This window comes from Taudactylus pleione, unplaced genomic scaffold (genome assembly GCF_031769625.1).
Source record: "Taudactylus pleione unplaced genomic scaffold, aTauple2 ptg000203l, whole genome shotgun sequence".
Classification (NCBI taxonomy): Eukaryota; Metazoa; Chordata; class Amphibia; order Anura; family Myobatrachidae; genus Taudactylus; species Taudactylus pleione.
The window spans coordinates 5,487,071-5,508,110 of NW_028284605.1; the positions used below are offsets into that span (position 1 = coordinate 5,487,071).

Sequence of the window (21,040 nt, forward strand, 5' to 3'; positions counted from 1 at the left end):
AGCATGCAATCTGCAATACAGGCTCCTCCTGCGTGTGTGTGTGGGTGTGTGTCAGACACTAGCATGCAATCTGCAATACAGGCTCCTCGTGTGTGTGTGTGTGTGTGTGTGTCAGACACTAGCATGCAATCTGCAATACAGGCTCCTCCTGTGTGTGTCAGACACTAGCATGCAATCTGCAATACAGGCCCCTCCTGTGTGTGTCAGACACTAGCATGCAATCTGCAATACAGGCTCCTCCTGTGTGTGTCAGACACTAGCATGTAATCTGCAATACAGGCTCCTGTGTGTGTGTGTCAGACACTAGCATGCAATCTGCAATACAGGCTCCTCCTGTGTGTGTGTGTGTCAGACACTAGCAAGCAATCTGCAATACAGGCTCCTCCTGTGTGGGTGTCAGACACTAGCAAGCAATCTGCAATACAGGCTCCTCCTGTGTGTGTCAGACACTAGCAAGCAATCTGCAATACAGGCTCCTCCTGTGTGTGTGTCAGGCACTAGCAAGCAATGTGCATTACAAGATCCTCCTGTGTGTTTCAGACCCTAGCATGCAATCTGCAATATAGGCTCCTCCTGTGTGTGTGTCAGACACTAGCAAGCAATCTGCAATACAGGCTCCTCCTGTATATGTTTGTTTGAACTTGAATTGAGCTCCTCCTGTGTGTGTGTCAGACACTAGCATGCAATCTGCAATACAGGCTCCTCCTGTGTGTGTCAGACACTTGCAAGCAATCTGCAATACAGGCTCCTACTGTGTGTGTCAGACACTAGCATGTAATCTGCAATACAGGCTCCTGTGTGTGTGTGTGTGTGTGTCAGACACTAGCATGCAATCTGCAATACATTCTCCTCCTGTGTGTGTGTCAGACACTAGCAAGCAATCTGCAATACAGGCTCCTCCTGTGTGTGTCAGACACTAGCAAGCAATCTGCAATACAGGCTCCTCCTGTGTGTGTCAGACACTAGCATGCAATCTGCAATACAGGCTCCTCCTGTGTGTGTCAGACACTAGCATGCAATCTGCAATACAGGCTCCTCCTGTGTGTGTCAGACACTAGCATGCAATCTGCAATACAGGCTCCTCCTGTGTGTGTGTCAGACACTAGCAAGCTATCTGTAATACAGGCTCCTCCTGTGTGTGTCAGACACTAGCAAGCAATCTGCAATACAGGCTCCTCCTGTGTGTGTGTCAGGCACTAGCAAGCAATCTGCAATACAGGCTCCTTCTGTGTGTGTTGCAGACACTAGCAAGCAATGTGCAATACAAGCTCCTCCTATATGTGTGTGTCAGACATTAGCATGCAATATGCAATACAGGCTCCTCCTGTGTGTGTCAGACCCTAGCATGCAATCTGCAATACAGGCTCCTCCTGTGTGTGTGTGTGTGTGTGTGTCAGACACTAGCATGCAATCTGCAATACAGGCTCCTCCTGTGTGTGTGTGTGTGTGTCGGACACTAGCATGCAATCTGCAATACAGGCTCCTCCTGTGTGTGTGTCAGACACTAGCATGCAATCTGCAATACAGGCTCCTCTTGTGTGTGTCTGACACTAGCATGCAATCTGCAATACAGGCTCCTCCTGTGTGTGTCAGACACCTGCAAGCAATCTGCAATACAGGCTCCTCCTGTGTGTGTCAGACACTAGCATGTAATCTGCAATACAGGCTCCTCCTGTGTGTGTGTGTCAGACACTAGCAAGCAATATGCAATACAGGCTCCTCTTAGGTGTGTCAGACACTAGCATGCAATCTGCAATACAGGCTCCTCCTGTGTGTGTCAGACACATGCAAGCAATCTGCAATATAGGCTCCTCCTGTGTGTGTCAGACACTAGCATGTAATCTGCAATACAGGCTCCTCCTGTGTGTGTCAGACACTAGCATGCAATCTGCAATACAGGCTCCTCCTGTGTGTGTGTCAGACACTAGCATGCAATCTGCAATACAAGCTCCTCCTGTGTGTGTCAGACACTAGCATGCAATCTGCAATACAGTATCCTCCTGTGTGTGTCAGACACTTGCAAGCAATCTGCAATACAGGCTCCTCCTGTGTGTGTCAGACACTAGCATGCAATCTGCAATACAGGCTCCTGTGTGTGTGTGTCAGACACTAGCATGCAATCTGCAATACAGGCTCCTCCTGTGTGTGTGTGTGTCAGACACTAGCAAGCAATCTGCAATACAGGCTCCTCCTGTGTGGGTGTCAGACACTAGCAAGCAATCTGCAATACAGGCTCCTCCTGTGTGTGTCAGACACAAGCTAGCAATCTGCAATACAGGCTCCTCCTGTGTGTGTGTCAGGCACTAGCATGCAATCTGCAATACAGGCTCCTCCTATGTGTGTCAGACACTAGCATGCAATCTGCAATACAGGCTCCTCCTGTGTGTGTGTCAGACACTAGCATGCAATCTGCAATACAGGCTCCTCCTGTGTGTGTCAGACACTAGCATGCAATCTGCAATACAGGCTCCTCTTGTGTGTGTCTGACACTAGCATGCAATCTGCAATACAGGCTCCTCCTGTGTGTGTCAGACACTTGCAAGCAATCTGCAATACAGGCTCCTCCTGTGTGTGTCAGACACTAGCATGTAATCTGCAATACAAGCTCCTCCTGTGTGTGTGTGTCAGACACTAGCAAGCAATCTGCAATACAGGCTCCTCTTGGGTGTGTCAGACACTAGCATGCAATCTGCAATACAGGCTCCTCCTGTGTGTGTCAGACACTTGCATGCAATCTGCAATACAGGCTCCTCCTGTGTGTGTCAGACACTAGCATGCAATCTGCAATACAGGCTCCTCCTGCGTGTGTGTGTGGGTGTGTGTCAGACACTAGCATGCAATCTGCAATACAGGCTCCTCGTGTGTGTGTGTGTGTGTGTGTGTGTGTCAGACACTAGCCTGTAATCTGCAATACAGGCTCCTCCTGTGTGTGTCAGACACTAGCATGCAATCTGCAATACAGGCTCCTCCTGCGTGTGTGTGTGGGTGTGTGTCAGACACTAGCATGCAATCTGCAATACAGGCTCCTCGTGTGTGTGTGTGTGTGTGTGTCAGACACTAGCATGCAATCTGCAATACAGGCTCCTCCTGTGTGTGTCAGACACTAGCATGCAATCTGCAATACAGGCCCCTCCTGTGTGTGTCAGACACTAGCATGCAATCTGCAATACAGGCTCCTCCTGTGTGTGTGTCAGACACTAGCAAGCTATCTGTAATACAGGCTCCTCCTGTGTGTGTCAGACACTAGCAAGCAATCTGCAATACAGGCTCCTCCTGTGTGTGTCAGACACTAGCATGCAATCTGCAATACAGGCTCCTCCTGTGTGTGTGTCAGACACTAGCAAGCTATCTGTAATACAGGCTCCTCCTGTGTGTGTCAGACACTAGCATGCAATCTGCAATATAGGCTCCTCCTGTGTGTGTCAGACACTAGCATGCAATCTGCAATACAGGCTCCTCCTGTGTGTGTCAGACACTAGCATGCAATCTGCAATACAGGCTCCTCCTGTGTGTGTGTCAGACACTAGCAAGCTATCTGTAATACAGGCTCCTCCTGTGTGTGTCAGACACTAGCAAGCAATCTGCAATACAGGCTCCTCCTGTGTGTGTGTCAGGCACTAGCAAGCAATCTGCAATACTGGCTCCTTCTGTGTGTTTTGCAGACACTAGCAAGCAATGTGCAATACAAGCTCCTCCTATGTGTGTGTCAGACATTAGCATGCAATATGCAATACAGGCTCCTCCTGTGTGTGTCAGACCCTAGCATGCAATCTGCAATACAGGCTCCTCCTGTGTGTGTGTGTGTGTGTCAGACACTAGCATGCAATCTGCAATACAGGCTCCTCCTGTGTGTGTGTGTGTGTGTCGGACACTAGCATGCAATCTGCAATACAGGCTCCTCCTGTGTGTGTGTCAGACACTAGCATGCAATCTGCAATACAGGCTCCTCCTGTATATGTTTGTTTGAACTTGAATTGAGCTGCACCTGTAATTGTTTTTTTCACAAGGGTATCTATCTACAGTGCAGTGTATATATATTGTGTGTGAGGGCAGAGACAGTTCTGTGATTGCAAACTTAGCTGACTAAAATATACTGTTGTGTGACTGAGTAAACTTCACCCCAAAGAAGAAATTTTTTTCTTTTTTAGAAAAATCTGAAGTCTTTTATAATTCAACTTACAGTAGATATTTCAAGGGAAGATTGTGTGTGTTTGAGAGGCAGTGTATATTAGTGTACTTACTGTGGTGTTTTGGCCCCATCAGCTGCACCCCAAAATAATAATTTCATTTTTCTGGTTTATTTATTAACAGTTTATTTATTAACAGTTTCTTATATAGCGCAGTATATTCTGTTGTGCTTTACAATTGGAAACAACAGCTGGATAGTAACAGACAGACATAAAGGTATGAGGGCCCTGCTCGTAAGCTTACAATCTATAGGGAAATAGGTGTTGATACACAAGTATAGGTGCTACATATTGCAAATTGATTCTTGTGGGTCTATTTAATATGCCTTGGAAGGAGATAAAGTGAACGGAGAAAAGGTACCAGCCCATCAGCTCCTATCTGCCATGTCACAGGCTGTGTTTGAAAAATGACAGTCAGGAGCTGATTGGCTGGTACCTTATCTCCGCTCACTTTATCTCCTTCCAAGGCTTAGTAAATAGACCCCATAGTGAGCTGTATGATCCAGTCACACTGGAAAGTTGACCTAGGGTAAGGAGGATGTTAAAGTGAAGAAAGAGAAAATATGTGAGGTTATGTATGGACTGTTAGAAGAGATTTAATTAGATAGGGAAGCTACGATGATTATGTGGGCGGTTCTGTATTCTGATAAGCTTGTCTGAAGAGGTGAGTTTTCAGGGAATGCTTGAATGTTTGGAGACTAGTGAAATGTAATATTGTGTGTGGGAGGACATTCCAGAGAGTGGGTACAGCCCAAAAAATTCCTGTAAATGTGCATGGGAACAAGTAATGTGTGTGGATTTGAGATGCAGATTTTATGCAGAGCAGAGATTTCGGGTTGGGAGATAATTTGAGATAAGTGAAGAGATGTATGTTGGTGTGGTTTGGTTAATAGCTTTATGTCTAAGTAAAAGTATTTTATATTGAATATGGTAGAAAACCAGCAACCAATGGAGGGACAGACAGCGGATCAACAGATGATGAATGTTTGGCGAGGAAGATCAGCCTTGCTGCTGCATTCAAAATGGATTGTAACAGCAAGAGTCTGTTTTTGGGATGACCAGAAAGGAAACTATTGCAATAGTCAATGCAGGAAATAATGAGTGCATGCATTACAGTTTTTGTCTTTTGTAAGAAATGGTCGAATTTTGGATATTGTTTTAGGTGTAAGTAACATGATTTTGAGACAATTGAATGTGGGGAATAAAGGATAATACAGAGTCAAGGATGACACCTAGGCAGCGGGCTTGTGGGGTGGGGTTGATTGTCGAGTTATCAACAGTGATAGAGATATTAGCTTTGTAACTACTATTGGCAGGTGGAAATATAATTAATTCTGTTTTGGGTATTTTAAATTTGAGGTGGCGAGATGCCATCCAAGATGAAATGGCAGAAAGACATTCAGTGACATGGACTAGCACCGATGGTGACAAATCTGGGGAGGATAGGTAGATTTGAGTATCATCCGCATAGAGATGATACTGAAAGCCAAAAGAGCTGATTAGTTTGCCAAGAAAGGTGGTATAGATTGAAAAAAGCAGAGGATCTAAGACTGAGCCTTGCGGTACTCCAACTGATAAAGGTAGCGAAGAGGAGGTAGAATCAGAAAAGCGAACAGTGAAAGAGCGATTAGATAGGTAGGATGAGAACCAAGAAAGGGCTAGGGATAGTGTTTATTTGAGAAAAGAGCGATCAACAGTGTCAAAAGCAGCAGGGAGATCTACTGTAGAAGAATAAGAAGTGAGTAATAACCTTTAGACTTAGCAGTGACCAGATCATTCACTACCTTAGTCAGTGCTGTCTCTGAGGAGTGTTGAGAACAAAAGCATGACTGAAGTGGGTCTTATAAGTTGTGAGAGTTAAGAAAGTGTGTGAGGTGAGTGTAGGCAAGTCTCTCAAGTAGTTTGGAGGGACATGGGAGCTGGGAGATGGGGCGGTAATTTGAGAGAGAGTTTGGGTCAGAAGTTTGTTTTTCAGAATGGGAGTTATCACCACATGCTTGAACAGTGATGGAAAGAGACCAATAGAGAAAGAGAGATTACAGATTTTAGTTAAGGGTGGGATGAGCACAGGAGACATGACTTTACTGATTTGTGAGGGTATAGGATCAAGAGGAGAAATAGTAGAGTAGGATGATGAGAAGAGTGCAGATACTTAATCTTCATTTGTGGGGTAAAATGATGAGAATGTGCCAGAGGGTTCAGGTAGGGAATTGAGCAGGTCACTGGATGAGGAAGAGCCTACCATTTAATTTCAGATATTATCAATCTTGTCCTTGAAATAGGAAGCAAGATATTGTGCACTGATAGTAGCAGGTGAGTTGGGTGAAGGAGGGGTAAGAAATTATTTAAATGTATAAAAAATTGCTTGGGGTTAGATGCTTTTTATAAAACTGCATGTCAAGGTAACAGTCCTTCATTTCCATATCTCTTTGTATGTTCACTTGGTGTGGTGGCAGTTACAAGTTCAAGTACAATCGCCTTACTCCTGTCCTGGTGTAATTCAATGAATTAGTCTATAAAAGAACCAACCCAGTAATGGGCTGGCAGTTATAGCACTTCTCCAATATCTACTTTTAAAAAAGGTCAAGGGGAAAGAAGATGTAAGACAGGGCAGTCCAAATCTAAACAATGTTTGACAATCCTTAAGAAAACATCACCTCTAACTGTGTTTTATATTTTTTTAAACTGCTATGTGTTTGTACCGCTACACTTTTGCTTAGTTTAACCAGTCAACTCGCTGCAACCTTTTGCCTATATTGGCGAAAACAATATTGTGAGCTTTGAGGTGGTCAAAATTGACTAGAAATTACTGGAAATGATTGTTATTGATGTTAATAATACTGCAGGAACAAAAAACAAGCGCTACCTGCCAATCACACACAAGACAGGTGTTTTCTCCTCCTGGGACTGCCAGTCAGGCTGTAAATAACGGGGAATGTACTTCCAGTGGGAAGTCACTCTCCTTCCTTCCCATCAGCACTACCTGCCTCCAGGGGGCTGCAGCTGATGCAGTCCCTAGAAGCTGAGCTTGTGTGCATGTTTCAATCTGCCGGTGTTTGCGCAGATCCATTGTTCATGCGCAATAGACCTGGCAGGTGGTTTGCAGTGCCAATCCTAAAACAGATCCGTAGAAAACAGATTAACTAAAAGTTCTGTGTCTGTGTGCTCTAGAAGAGCCAAATGCTTCTTATTAGAAGTAATATTTATATGTATAAAACTCAGTCACGTCCTGCTGAAAAAATATATGTATTAAAAAGTAAATGAAAATAATATAGGACAATTCCAAAAGATCTTTCTTCAATAGTCACTGTGGGTATATATTTTTTATTAGAAAAATACCCCAGCACAAATGTCCGTACACCAGATTTATCATGACATGTCTCCTCAGAACCTGCTGTTAGATATGTACGCTATATATAAGTTGGTCCTATAGGACTTTATGAAGCACTGCACCGTTTAAAACTGTAGAATTACAGGATAGTCACTTGTGGTGCAGGTTTCAAGCATATAATGAAATTCCACTGTACCTTAGTTTGTATGTGCAGCTCCGATTAAATAGCCGGTTAGTATGCTGATGGGCCATGCTAAGAAGTCCATATGGGGAGCTTCCAGTTCGCATGCTGTATCTGTTAGCCGGATCCCGGCTTGAGCGGGATGTCGGCTGACGGCTCAGCTATTTCTCTGCTCAATGAGTGGTGTGGGTGTCAGTCCACACTTGCGCTGGAATCCGTGTATGCAGCGGCAGCAGGAGGAGGAACGGGAGATCCACGGGAATAATACTTGCTTGCCAGCAACAAGTGATCTGGTGTCAGTGGTATTCAAAAAACCTAATGCGTTTCTTCCATTGAGGATTTCTTTACCCCTCTGAAGAAGTCCTCAATGGAAGAAACGCGTTAGAATTTTTGGATATAGTGTATTTTCATTAATATTTTTAAAATAAGAAGTTATGTATTTAATTATGGGACATTTCCAAAATGAGTTACATGTCACTAGGAGGCAGCTTTCTCTTAACAACAAATAGAGAGAGCCTTAAAGGTGGGTACACATTAGATTATATGTCACCTGATCCGGAGGATCGGGCTGACAAATCATCCACATCGGCAAATGTGTGCCCAGTATAGATGACCATGCATGCTCCTGCAGGCCGGGGTCATTCCATCGGCCTGCATGTAGGGGTTGGGTACAGGATGCCGGAATCCCGACACCGGCATCCCAACAGGGTTAGGATACAGACACCTGTTGATCAGTATCCATACCCACCTCCTCTCCCTAACCCTAAACCCTCCCTCTCTGGTACCTAAACCTAACCTAACCCCCTAGTGCCTAAACCTAACCTCACCCTCCCCGCACCCTAAACCTAACCCTAACAGTCCCCCTAGAGCCTAACCCCTAACCATCTCCCTAACCCCAGTACTTACCATCGGGATTCTGGCGGTCAGGATGCCGGCGCCGGGATTCTGACGGGTGTTGGGATTCCAGCTCCGGCATTCTAAGGGTCAGCATCCCAACTGTTGAGATTTTGACAGGGTCCCGCATGTTGGGTCGAATGAACGACCCAGCTGCCGATGCCAGGCAGGTGAATAGAGCTGGTTCCCGACATATCGGGCAGTCAGGCACCGGATAGTGTATGTCAGCATCGCATCGCTTGGTACACACATCGGTAAGTGTGTACCCAACTTAAGTGACCGTACATTATGCTTCAATTATATACTGTAGTTTTGTGTTGTGCTTCCTGGAAAAGTGCTGGGAGTATATATTGGCAAATGGCATTGTATTTCTATTTTCATAACCACCGTATAGAATGTCAATAGAGAAATGGACATGGTAAAAAATATCACAAATATTTAGAAAGTAATTTCATTAGACCTGCCACATTGAATGATTTGATGATATACCTTACGGAAAGTTTGCCCACCAGGGAAAGATTTTCACAGTTTCTATGCAGAAAATAAGAGACATATACTGGGATATTTGTTATAGTACTATGGGCCCGATTCATTACGGATCGCAACTGCAAATGCAATAGCGATTACACACACAATTCCACTATGATTGTATGCTAATCCACTGCGTTCGCTATACTGCCGCAGCACAACATACGGACGCTCACTTTACCTTACACACATCCGTAATCCTTAGCAAGACTGCAAAACCATTGGTACCATCGAGCACCATCGCAGCCTCACACACATTTGCATAAGCTCTGATGTTACACAGGAATTGCTAACTTCATTGCATGCTATGAGGCCTCAGGCTGCATAAGGAATTGTAGTGGATAATTTATGCATGCACATGAAACGGCGTTCAGACGCACTGGCACGCCTGCGTTTCACCGACCACCCCTCCATCACCAACCACAAACAGCACTTCCTGTCAATCACTCTGCGATGGGTCTTCGTGGTCAATGCAATCGCAGTACCGATCGCAGTGGCTGGTTCACGCATGCGCTTTGTAATGCATGCGCAGTATGCAACAATCGGGTGATTGCATGCGTATTAGCAGTTGTGATCCTTGCTGAATCAGGCCCTATTATCGCTTTAACTATAGGAGGTCTAGTCGGAAGTTGTGGATACATATATAATATTACCCCTATACCCAGTGAAAGTGCAGGTCACACCTTAGTTTCTGTCTGGACTAAGTTACCCTGGAGCTGAGAAATTACATTGCTTGGAATATATATGTTGGACATTCTTGACTGTATATGAAGGACATTGAGCTGAATAGTGTTATTAACTTACATTAGAGATGAGCGGGTCCGGTTCTCTGGGAACCGGACCCACACGAACTTAGTGTATACCGAGCCAAGATCTGAGTCTGGCTCAGGTTTTCCCACCTGACTCGGATCCGAAAACGAGGCAAAAAGCGTCATCCTCTTGCTGTCAGATTCTCGCAAGTTTTGGATTGTATAAATGTCCTGGTGATCAGCACCATTTTCACTCTGGCTGTGGAGAGTATACAGAGCAGACGTGCTGCTATGTCACTGTGTTGTCCTGTCTGGGGTTGGGGCTGCAGGCAGCTGCTGTGTTGTCCATAAAGGGGCTGGGGCCGCATTACATAAAGGGGGGCTTCAGTAATCAGTACATAAAGGGGTGCTGCTGTGTCACTGTTGTCCTGTCAATCAAGGGGCTGGGGCTTCAGTCCATAAAGTGGTGCTAATGTGTTGTCCTGTCCATCAAGGGGCTAGGGCTGCAGTTCATAAAGGGGTGCTGTGTTGTCCAGGGGGGTGCTCTGTCAATCCAGGGGTGCTCTTCCCCAGTGTAAAAAAAATAAAAGTTAAATAACCATATCATTCCACAAAAAAAGAAAAAATAAATCTTTTTTTCAGTTTTTTTTTTGTGTGTGTTAGCTACGCTATTATTGTTTGGAGACACTGCCGGCCAGACCACAGTTTATCATCCACTTATTTGTGACTCTGCAGGTGGTCCGTCCACACTCACCATGGATGCTTTGTTGTCCATAAGGGGTGCTGTGTTGTTCATCAAGGGGCTGCTGCCAGGTTGGGAAATGCTTTCTAGTGAAGTGGAATCTACTGTAGATGGGATTTGGTAGCGGGGACACAGGATCTCAATTAACTGTCTAAACCCACTGCATTATTGGTGGATATTGGATGCACATCTAATACCAGCATAGATGTTATGGCGTCAGTGACCCGCTGTGCAACTGGGTGACTGCTGTCATACTTTCTCCCCCTTGCAAAGGATTGTTTATTAGTCAATTGTTTTTTAAAGTACTACTAGTAGTCTTCCTGGTCTCCTTCTGGAATGAAAATCCACTCCCAACAGCAGCAGCAGCAGCAGCAGCAGCCGGCATAGCTCTCAATAATTCTTCTGGGGCAAGGACTGATGTGAATGATTTAAATATTTTTTGTAAATGTCTCCCCCCCTCCCCTCCCCTTGTCAATCATAAATTTGCTTAAGAATCAAAAATGAAATTAAATTTACCACTAATCAAATCTGCCTTTCCCCACCTTCAACTCCTTACATACTCCAACTCCCTCAGGCCTCTTGAATAATAAAAACATTTGTTTCCTGATGTGCCATGTTGGAAGTTGAACTGCCACAGCTGCTGCAATCTTTCACATGCGGGTGCTGAATGCCAAAAATGTCCAAAAATGTTTATGGCCACAGACAGCATCTCCTACATGTCCCTTTCATTTTAAAAAATATTCTGAAACACCAAGTTGATTTTGTGGGCAAAACATGGGACATATTGTTCACCCATGCTCTCCCTTCCTCCTCATAAATTTGCTTCGGAATAAAAAAATTTAATTAAATTTACTACCAATCAACCCTTCATTTTGATGCCTTCAACTACATACATACTCCATCTTCCTCAGGCCTCTTGATTAATGAACACATATGTATCCTTATGTGCCATGTTGGAAGTTGAACTGTTTGTGCCGCCCACTGCTGCCGCTTAGCTTAGTCAGTCAGCTAGCTTGGTGCAAATTTTTGGCCTAAAGCAGATGAAAACAATATTGTGAGCTGTTAGGTGGTCAAAATTTACAGGAAACAAGTGGAAATTAATGTTAATAAGGTACAAAAATAGGCCCAAATGATGTGATTTTAGCAGTTTGTATACATTTTTGAAAACAAAATACAGATCCAGAACCAATACAAAAACACGGAAGGGGCGGTTTTGGCAAACCAAATCCAGATTAAAACACGAAGGAGATACAGATCCAAAACCAAAACCAAAACACGGGGGTTGGCACACATCCCTAACTTACATTAGTTCTTTTAGCATATGAGTTGTGATTTGTTGCTAGTATTGGTTACATGTATATCATACTGCAAACAGGGAAAAAAGTCACAAAGAGTGATGCTGCTAACAGGCTGTTTATATAATTAAGCCAGTGGTTTGGGTTGGGCAGACTTTCTCAGAGACTCTGCCCAGGGATGCTCAGTTAGTGTATTTGAGGAAACATATTTTTTTTGACTGTTTACCTTGGATGAAAATATATTAATACTAGTTTAACTGACCCATCATAATCTGGATCACCTCAGTCTCTGCTCCCGATTGGGTCTACCCCCTCTGTGACTGGCACTGTCCCCATTTACTGTCCTCCTTCTGCATACACAGATTGAGGCCCAGTGACACACAGATGTACAAATGTTGTACATCAAATTGATCAGTGCAATATAGCAGAGTAGTTTTGTCACTTCCAGTTGTTTTATTTATGCAAATAAGATGCACATTTTGAGCAAAAAAAAGACACCGGCTGGAACCTGGAAATACCTAGAGGGGTTGTTTGGCGCTACTGAAGCCACAGTGTATGAGGAAATATCTATAGTTTAAAGTATAGAGCACAGTTATCAAATGTATAATAACACTTTGAATATGGGTCTTTTTGAAGCAAAAATACTTGTTTGTTCATTGCTCTATAGATCATTAGAGTTATCGCTGGTGATAATCCCTGATGGGGAAGCCTATTTATCAAGTATGAAGGCAGTACTCCCTATTCTGTTAGCTCAGTCATCAGATATTGTTACCACAAATAAAAGCATTTTTTGTAATGCATCTATATTTAATTAGTTTATTGCTTTATAAAAAAAAGAAAGGCCTTGTTAATTATAAGGATGTCATTGTATCTAACCAGCCCTGCTTTGTTTCTTCCTCTTAAATTGCTATTTCACATTTCCCACTGCCTGGTTTAAGTCAACATTCACTCATACGAAATATATGAAAACAGCTGTTCAGGTGCCTCTGTTGAGCTACAATGGTGCCCATACAATTTACCCATACCTGCCCATTCCACCGCAATGGTTTGGAGGCTATCGAAAATCGAGTGGCGCTATCAGGCCCCTGCAAGAGAGGACAAGTCTCCCAGACTGGCTACCACCCCCCGCACCACCCCATTCTCTCCACTGCACCCTCTCCGCACACTTACCTGGCAAAAGTGGGCGATCCGGAGGGGGCCGATGACACAATTCCCGCTGAAGCACTTTATTACATCCCACCCCCAGGAGGCGGGACCACAATGACATAATCGTGTCACCACGCCCCCATACCGCCCACCATTGCCGCTGCCTCTCTCCCTACAGCGCCAAGGGGGCAGTCATAACGTCGGCATGTATGAATTAACCTAAATATGGAGGCCCGCTTCTTTAGGCACTGCCTATAGCAATTGAAGTGAGATACTCCCTATTTATCTTTTATTTTAATTTTTTTTTAATTTTCAAATTGTTTATTCTTTCTGAATATATACTGTATATATTTATTTATTTTTTTAAAACTATCTAATTCTATTTTTCAAATTGATACTGTGAACATTGAATACAACTATTTTATGGAAAGTAACCAATATGTTTTCATTTTGAAGTCTGTTTTATACCAGAATATATAGTATATATCCTTTAGAATATGAGCTCTCATGAGCAGGGACCTCTTCCCTCATGTCCTTCTCTTTACATTTTCTTCTACTCTTTACTCCCCATAAGGGCACCTAACACGTGACTGGGTGCTTATTGTGAGTGCTTTAATCGCTATTGCAGCAATGTATATAAATCGTGTCCTGCACTATAAGTTACTTGTTTCTTGTTCACCTATTAGTTCTATGTACTATGTAAGGCGCTGAGGAACACTTGTGGTGCCATATAAATAAAGGATAATAATAAAGGATAATAATAATAATAATAATAATAATAATAATAATAATAATATATGTGAACTTTTGAATAAAAACCTACATTTACTTTTAAACCTACTGTACCTGGCTCACTGAGCTGAAGTAAGATCTATTCCCGTTTGGTTCTTAGAAGGAAATCACTAATAAGTTGATCATTTTGCACTCAAAAAAAAATATTTCATTGAACCCCAATGAAATAAGGGTTTGGAAAGATTGTGTGTTGTCCAGTGATTACTGCATGGGAAAGCTCTATTTCCCACTCTCCATTGTCTTCAGTATTGTGTCACCTGATATTCCTTTACCCAGCACCAATCAGACCACTTCTTTTAAAGCTGCCTATGTGAGAGCATCCTGCTGATCAAAAGGCCCAATATTACTGGAAATGCTAAAGATAAAGCACTTCTAATTCTGCGCTGCTTTGATAAAGATCACAGTAACAAAATCTTTGGGCAACATAAGTACGGAAAAAACATATGAGACCATGGCTTGCAATAATAAGAAAGGACCTTTATCTGCTTAGAGCTTTATATAGTATCAAGATTGTAGATAGATAGATCATTTTCTTTATATCTCTATCTATCTATCTGTCTGTTTGTTTATCTATGTGTATCTAATATATAATATCATATGTATAATTAATATATCATCATAACAGCTGAAACCAGGAATCTCCCTCCATAATACTCTGAGACAACACTGAATTAGTTACCTCATTCTGACAATGAGCAGAAGGAACAATTCATGTGTCTCCATTATTATGACAGCTGTCTTCTGGGAATGTCCTCATTGTACTGCATGTTTGATTTTTCTAGGACAAATAGCTGGATAGGGTGTATTCTGTGACATGGGACTGTCATGCTCTGAATGTAAATACAACTCCTGTGTACACTGTATTTGACTTCTTAAATTTTAATGTTCAAACAATGTTTGAGAGAGGCCTGGCCTTTACTTGACATGCAAGATTGTTGTATAAACCTTTTCACATCCAGAATACCCACAAATGGGTAAAACCGAATCTTCCTTTCTCCTAATAGAGATAATTACTAAGCTACAGAAAGTATGCACTAGCCCACAGCAGCCAATCAAATATTTGCTTTCCTTAGACTAACTTGCAAAGCTAATTTTAATTGGTTACTATTGTTACTCCTTTGTATCCTTATTATTCTTTCACTCCCTGAGTATGAAAATTGTATTTTGCAGTTCATTTGTCAAAGCACTGAGCCAAATCCATTAGGGACATTTTAAATTGTTTTTAACGTTATAGTTTCTTACAAATGGTTATTCCACCAAAAGAAACACAGAGGATATTATTTTTCAGTTTTTTTTTAATCTCCCTTTAATAAAGTTTTTTATTATATAGGTTTTTTTTGTACTAGATAAGATTTTCTAGAACGTTACATATTTTTTTATCTTGCCTTGATTTTGTCAAATAAGCGTCCTTACGATTGAATCAGGCTGTCTATAACAGGATGTTGCTGTCTCCTTGCTCTACCCCTGCATTGCACAGCACCTGCCAAGCTCGGCTACCTGTAGTGCAAAGATTAATGCTCAGGAAACTCAGCTTGCTGAATCTTCTCCTTCTGTGAGCACAACCTGCTACATGTTTCAGTTCATTTTTCACCATTGATATATAGCAAACCTGGCCGAGTTCCAGGGTGTTCCATCTATTCTAGTTAAACATTCTCACCTTGGTAAAGCTGCCAAAACAATCATGCAGAAATATCTAGTAAATAATGGGTAAGCCGCAGCTCCTTACTGCTGTCACCCTAGAGGCAAGTAAAAGATCAGACCGAAGACACTTTGCCCATGCATTGTCAAACTTTATTTCTTTCATGCCAAAAATACAAAATGGAATGCATTCAATCCCTCACCTGCTCCACTAAATTTTCATATATATATGTATCATCCTAATAACATGCCCTTGTGTTTGGCAAGTGGGAGTCAGTGGGGGATTTCTGCATGCTACTGTTTTGTTGGATTGAGTGATATAAGAGTCTAGGAAGGACCTCACTGTCCAGAGGGAAGGTCAGTTGCATATGCTACAGGAGAATTCTAGTTTATCGGCCATGCCACTGTTTAGCAAGGGTTGGACCACAGCCATGTAGCTTCATGTATAATGGCACCCAGCCCTGTCTGCATTGCACCTCACTTTGGCATACGTTCCTGCTGTGTCTCTATAATATATCTTTTCTCAATGGCAAAAACTAAGCTCCTGCAGAGATTTAGGAGTTATTGAGTTTATAGTCCTCTAACAGCTTGTTTTTTGTATATTCTGTGTCTGCGTCTCTGCTAATCCATAATAGAAAATTTGAATAGCAAGTATAACATATAATATATAACAAAAACATTGTACAAATAAGTTATATTGCAAAGTATTGCATCAACATAGACATGACAAGGTAAATGAATGGTTAGACAGAGACTAGTGGAGGTAGGCAACCTTCAGCCTTTCAGCTAACAGTGGCCGATGAGGACCAGCAATGGTCATGGGTGGCTATGAAGCCATGGGCCATCACTCTGATACACTCTTTTGCAATTATACATTTTTTATTAAAACAAACACCAAGCCCCATAGTCCACATTTTCTATTATACAACAAGTCTAACACTACAATTATTGTACAAAACACACCAAGAAAAACTTTCCAAGTGTCTCTATATGGGATGTATAAGCCCGTTAGTCCAGACTCACCTTGTGGCACATGTATCAAACTGTCTAAAAAAGACACATGGAGAAGATGTCTATAACAATCAATGAAATTCCACCTATCATTTTATAGAATGTACTAGATAAATGCTAGCTAGAAGCTGATTGGTTGCTATGGGAAACTACGTCACTTGTCCTCTTTAAAAGGTTTAATATATCTACCCCTTTATGTCTTGTCAAGCTCATAACGGCACCACTAATGTTTAATAGGAGAGTGTGGGGATCACTTGCCATGGAAATGACTGACAGTAGGGATGCTAGTGTCGCAAAGTCTCCAATTGTAAACCACTGCTGGTTACATACCTACAAATGTCACCACCTACCAGCAGCCGAATGGCTGGAGATGATGAATCTGTAAGTAGTAGCCTATGTGCTGAAGGTTGTCTACTACTCAATTACAGGACAATTGTGCAGGTTGCAGAGTGGACACAGATTAATGATACAATAAAGAAATACATTTTTACAAATCAGACTGGGAATCATTTTAAATTCAAAATAGGAAGCAAAAAAAAGAAGCAAAAAAAAAAAAAAAAGACACTAGTGGTGCTGGTCATAACCATTAGAGGTTGTTTGGCAATTTTCACCTTGATATATAAGAGATGAATGAATACGTGATAAATAAGATACTCTGCATTAACTTTCGCGGGAGTCCCTAATAAGTATTATTATGCATCATATATGTTATAGCCATCACTATTTTATGTACCTGCTCATTAATTCTGTACCCCATTTTAAAACCTACAGTAGTTATAACTTGATTTAAGAGATCAACATACAGTATAAGAAGGATGCTAACGCTATCTAGTAAAATTGACAGTGTCCAATATGTTGAAGCTAGAGTCAATCAACAGTAGGTGCATTGTGGGTAAACTAGGGAAATGCATTAAGCTATTAGGCATAAATATTTTACTCCAAGTGTTAGCTTTTTCCAGGTTGTATATTTTCTAAGTGATTCTCCAACAAAACAATATTTATTATAAATTATGCATCCTGTATTGTTTTGTTTTTTACACATAGAGGTTTATTCCTAAAAACACTAAAATATAGATGGAAGGACAGTGCTTAAATGTTTATTCATCCAAATACTTATTAGCACACTGACTACATCCAATAACGGTGGTAAAAGTAAGCAATCATTGTGCAAAGATAAGATGGACTATCTCCTAACTTTTCTCTTTTCTCTTTTGATATAAAATACATAGCCTATTCCTATCCTATACTTATTCCATCCATTTTTGGTTACATTTTTTTTAAATGATTAATCCACAAATTTGGGAAGGCTAATTTTTCCTTTTTAGAAAATACTTTTACCCAGTTTACGTTAATACATATAATGAAAGTATTTATTTAATTTAAACGTTTTTGCACATCGTCAATTTTTGTAGCTGATACCGTAGCAAATTTGCATAATTAGCATTACTACATTGGAAATATTTGGTCTTTGTGGCAGTGTTGATGCACTTACATAATTCAGTAATGGTAGCCATACACATTAACACTATCACCAGTAACAAAAACAAATCTGTCAATGCATTTTTTTATGTGAGGATGTTATAAACATTGTCACCTTGAAATTGTGAAAATTGCCCAATTGCATGAATATATTTTGTGAAATTAGATGTAAAATGTTTTGTGAAAGGACATGTGGGCATGTAATTGGGTAGATGTTGTTTTCCTTTTTACAGAGCAAATAGATGCTGGGAGATCTATTGGACCCCAGTACTGGTGGGTGGTGCCAAGCAAGTTGTTGCATGGCCACACCCTATTTTGAATACAATGGCCTTCAGTACAAGATTCACCACCCACAGAAGGGGACATAGGCCCTCATTCAGAGCCGTACGCTCTGAGCAGAGCGCACGCTCTGAATGAGGGCCGGGCTCCATTTTCATGGAGCGTCCTCCTGGACGCTCGTATAGCTGTGGGTCACCACCCACAGGCTATACGAGCGTGCTTTGTGATGGCCGCGATGGTCGAGACCATCGTGACCATCGAAATTGCGAGCCGGAGCCTGCGGTTGAGGTTTTCAACCGCAAGCTCCGGAGTGATTTTGGCTCTATCAGAGCCAAAATCACTCCCACTGACATCACTAGTGATGTCAGTGGGCCGGCTTCTGACGCCTACCAAAGGGCAGCACGCCCCCTTTGATCGGACACAACGAGCGAAGGACTTTCCTTCGCTCGTCGCGTCTGGCGCATGCGCACGACGGAGCTCCCTCCGTCGTGCGCATGCTCAGTGCATAACATCGACCCACTTGCGAGCGGACAGCCGCTCGCGAGTGGGTCTGAATCAGGCCCATAGTCACACTATCCAGTTGACATGGCAATGTCTCTATGGAAGCCTGAGTAATTAGACAGGCCTGGTTCTGAATGCTCTCTGCCAACTTCCACGTCTTTTTGGAGCCCCTGGCAACAACTAATAATTAGCCACCTGCATTCCTTAGCCTTGTGCACAAAGCAAGTGAGTTCTATGAAAGTTGACATATGGAGATTCTATATTGCTACACCAGTAGGTGTGGCTTAGTGCATACTGTACATCCTGGGAAAGATAGAGCAGATGAGTATAATGGATGTTTTGTTGGCAAAATTTGACTCTCAATAATACAGCTGTAATATGAAGCCCAAGTAATTCATTCGTAAACTTATCAAGCGGATAGATACAAATTTTTGGCTTTAACAATCTATACTTGTTTATTATATATTGTAAATGATCCTAAAGTTTAGTTGGTCTGTTTTTTTTTGCCTTCTATTGAAATCTAATCATATCAGCAAATTATGATTATGTCAGTCCAGTGATCCCTTCTTACATAATGTAACATGTGGCGTATGGTTTAATGAACTGTGCAACAAACACATTGAACACATGACAATGGGAACAAATTATTAAAAAAATAATAATAATATACACATACTTATGTGATACTGTTCCATTCTCCTGAAATGTGTCTACTGTAAGTGTCCCTCTGGTCTGTGATCCTAACAAGGTATGGATGTCTGAAGCTCAAACAATTGCCAACACTGTATATGTCCTATGTATCTCTTAGTTATGCTTTAATGAGTGCTCAGTGGTCTCCTTGCACACATAAACCTGCATCAGTAACCCCCTGATTACTATGTATATTTTAGCACCAGCCTGAAGCAAAGGAGAAGAGGTGCTTATAGCGGTAAGGACATGCATATAGTCCAAAAGTTTTTTTATTCTGTTTCAGTGTTTGTTGTATTTTTTTTAAATAACCCATCAAAAATACTAAAAAAGAGATTAAAAGTCTTGTTCCATTTTGTCAGCGAGGAAGCAGCATCATCCAAAACAGGGGGAGGTCACACCACACGGTGCGGCATGACGTTTTCTCCTAATTACTACCCTATATATGGCAGTTTATAGCTTTATTATTGAATACAGACAATAGCTTTCATTCCTTTGATACAAAAGCTGGAAATAAAAAAAGGATTTGTGCCATCACCTGAATGCCAGTCCCCAGATGCCCCATCCACACATTGTTCATGTATTGGATTTTCTGTTTCTTAAGGCATCTCTCTGTATCCCTTTTTGCAAGTCCCTCTCTTTGTGTGCTCTACTCCCGCATCTCCCTCAATTCCCAAGGGCGTTTTAAGTGCTGCATGCAATCCCTTGAGCCTTGGGAAGAAATGGACCTGCTCCTTCCTTCGGGCGCTCTCCAAGATGGAAGGTTGTCTTGCAGTGAGGAGGATAAAAAAGTGCGAAGGAAAGGCAGGCCGCTTCCGGATCTCCCTCTGAGCTCCAGATCATCCGCAATCCTCAGTGGAAAACTACAGGGGATAAAAGAAACAGCGATAAGAACACAGCAGTCGGCGTACAGACCATTCAGCTAATCATTCATTGTATTAGTTTTATTTGTGAGTGTTTTGAAACATTTGTATTGGGAATAGCACATCTCAAAAACATTTGATCATATCAACTATAATCCTTTAGTATCCCAAACAGGTCATGTTTTCAGCATTTCTTTTATCATACACAGGCACGAAAATGCAACACATTTTGCATCCTTTACTGCTTCAAAGGGTGGAGAATATGCATTTTAGAGGTATTGCTGGTGTAGCAGGGTTACTCTATATACATTTCTTTGGTGCGGGTCCATTTGCAATTCTACAAAAGCATGAAAAACTAGAAGCGTGACACATGGAATTGAGACAGCGCTGTCTTCTGACTTCTTAATAGATGGATGAGGCTCAAATGAGCAGTATATTAAGGGTAGATGTGAAAAGATGAACTAAGTTAGGGAATGGTCCTACAGTGACGTTAGGCAGGGTGTGACATTTTTACCTTGGTGAAAGATGGTAAATAAAAAGAGACACAATTATGCAAAACCAAATATGCTGAATATCCTGAATATAAATTAGTGTTTAGTAAATGACTCTTATAAAATGTAAATTTTATTTGCTTAAAACAAAGTGACAGTACAAAAGAAGGACAATTTGCTAAATGTACAAACCTGCACTTCTTATTTGTGTACTAGACATGTACTTATATGTATGCATAGTAAATT

At 41.8% G+C, this 21,040-nt stretch overlaps 1 protein-coding gene across 2 annotated transcripts in view; it reads right to left on the reverse strand.

Moving 5' to 3' along the window:
* Positions 1-11,569: 11,569 nt before the first annotated feature.
* Positions 11,570-21,040, reverse strand: part of TRARG1 (trafficking regulator of GLUT4 (SLC2A4) 1) — a 42,903-nt gene continuing 33,432 nt past the window's right edge. The window contains exons 3-4 of one of the 2 annotated variants that reach the window (XR_015879232.1): positions 19,979-20,303; positions 11,570-11,643 (exon numbers count right to left, since the gene is read on the reverse strand). Coding sequence is in view for 1 of the 2 variants with exons in the window: in XM_088477806.1 (XP_088333932.1) it covers positions 20,293-20,303 (11 nt within the window). In the remaining variant the exon portion in view is untranslated. Of the gene's footprint in view, positions 11,644-18,637; positions 20,304-21,040 lie in introns of those variants that run through there. The other variant, XM_088477806.1, reaches the window with a different exon arrangement.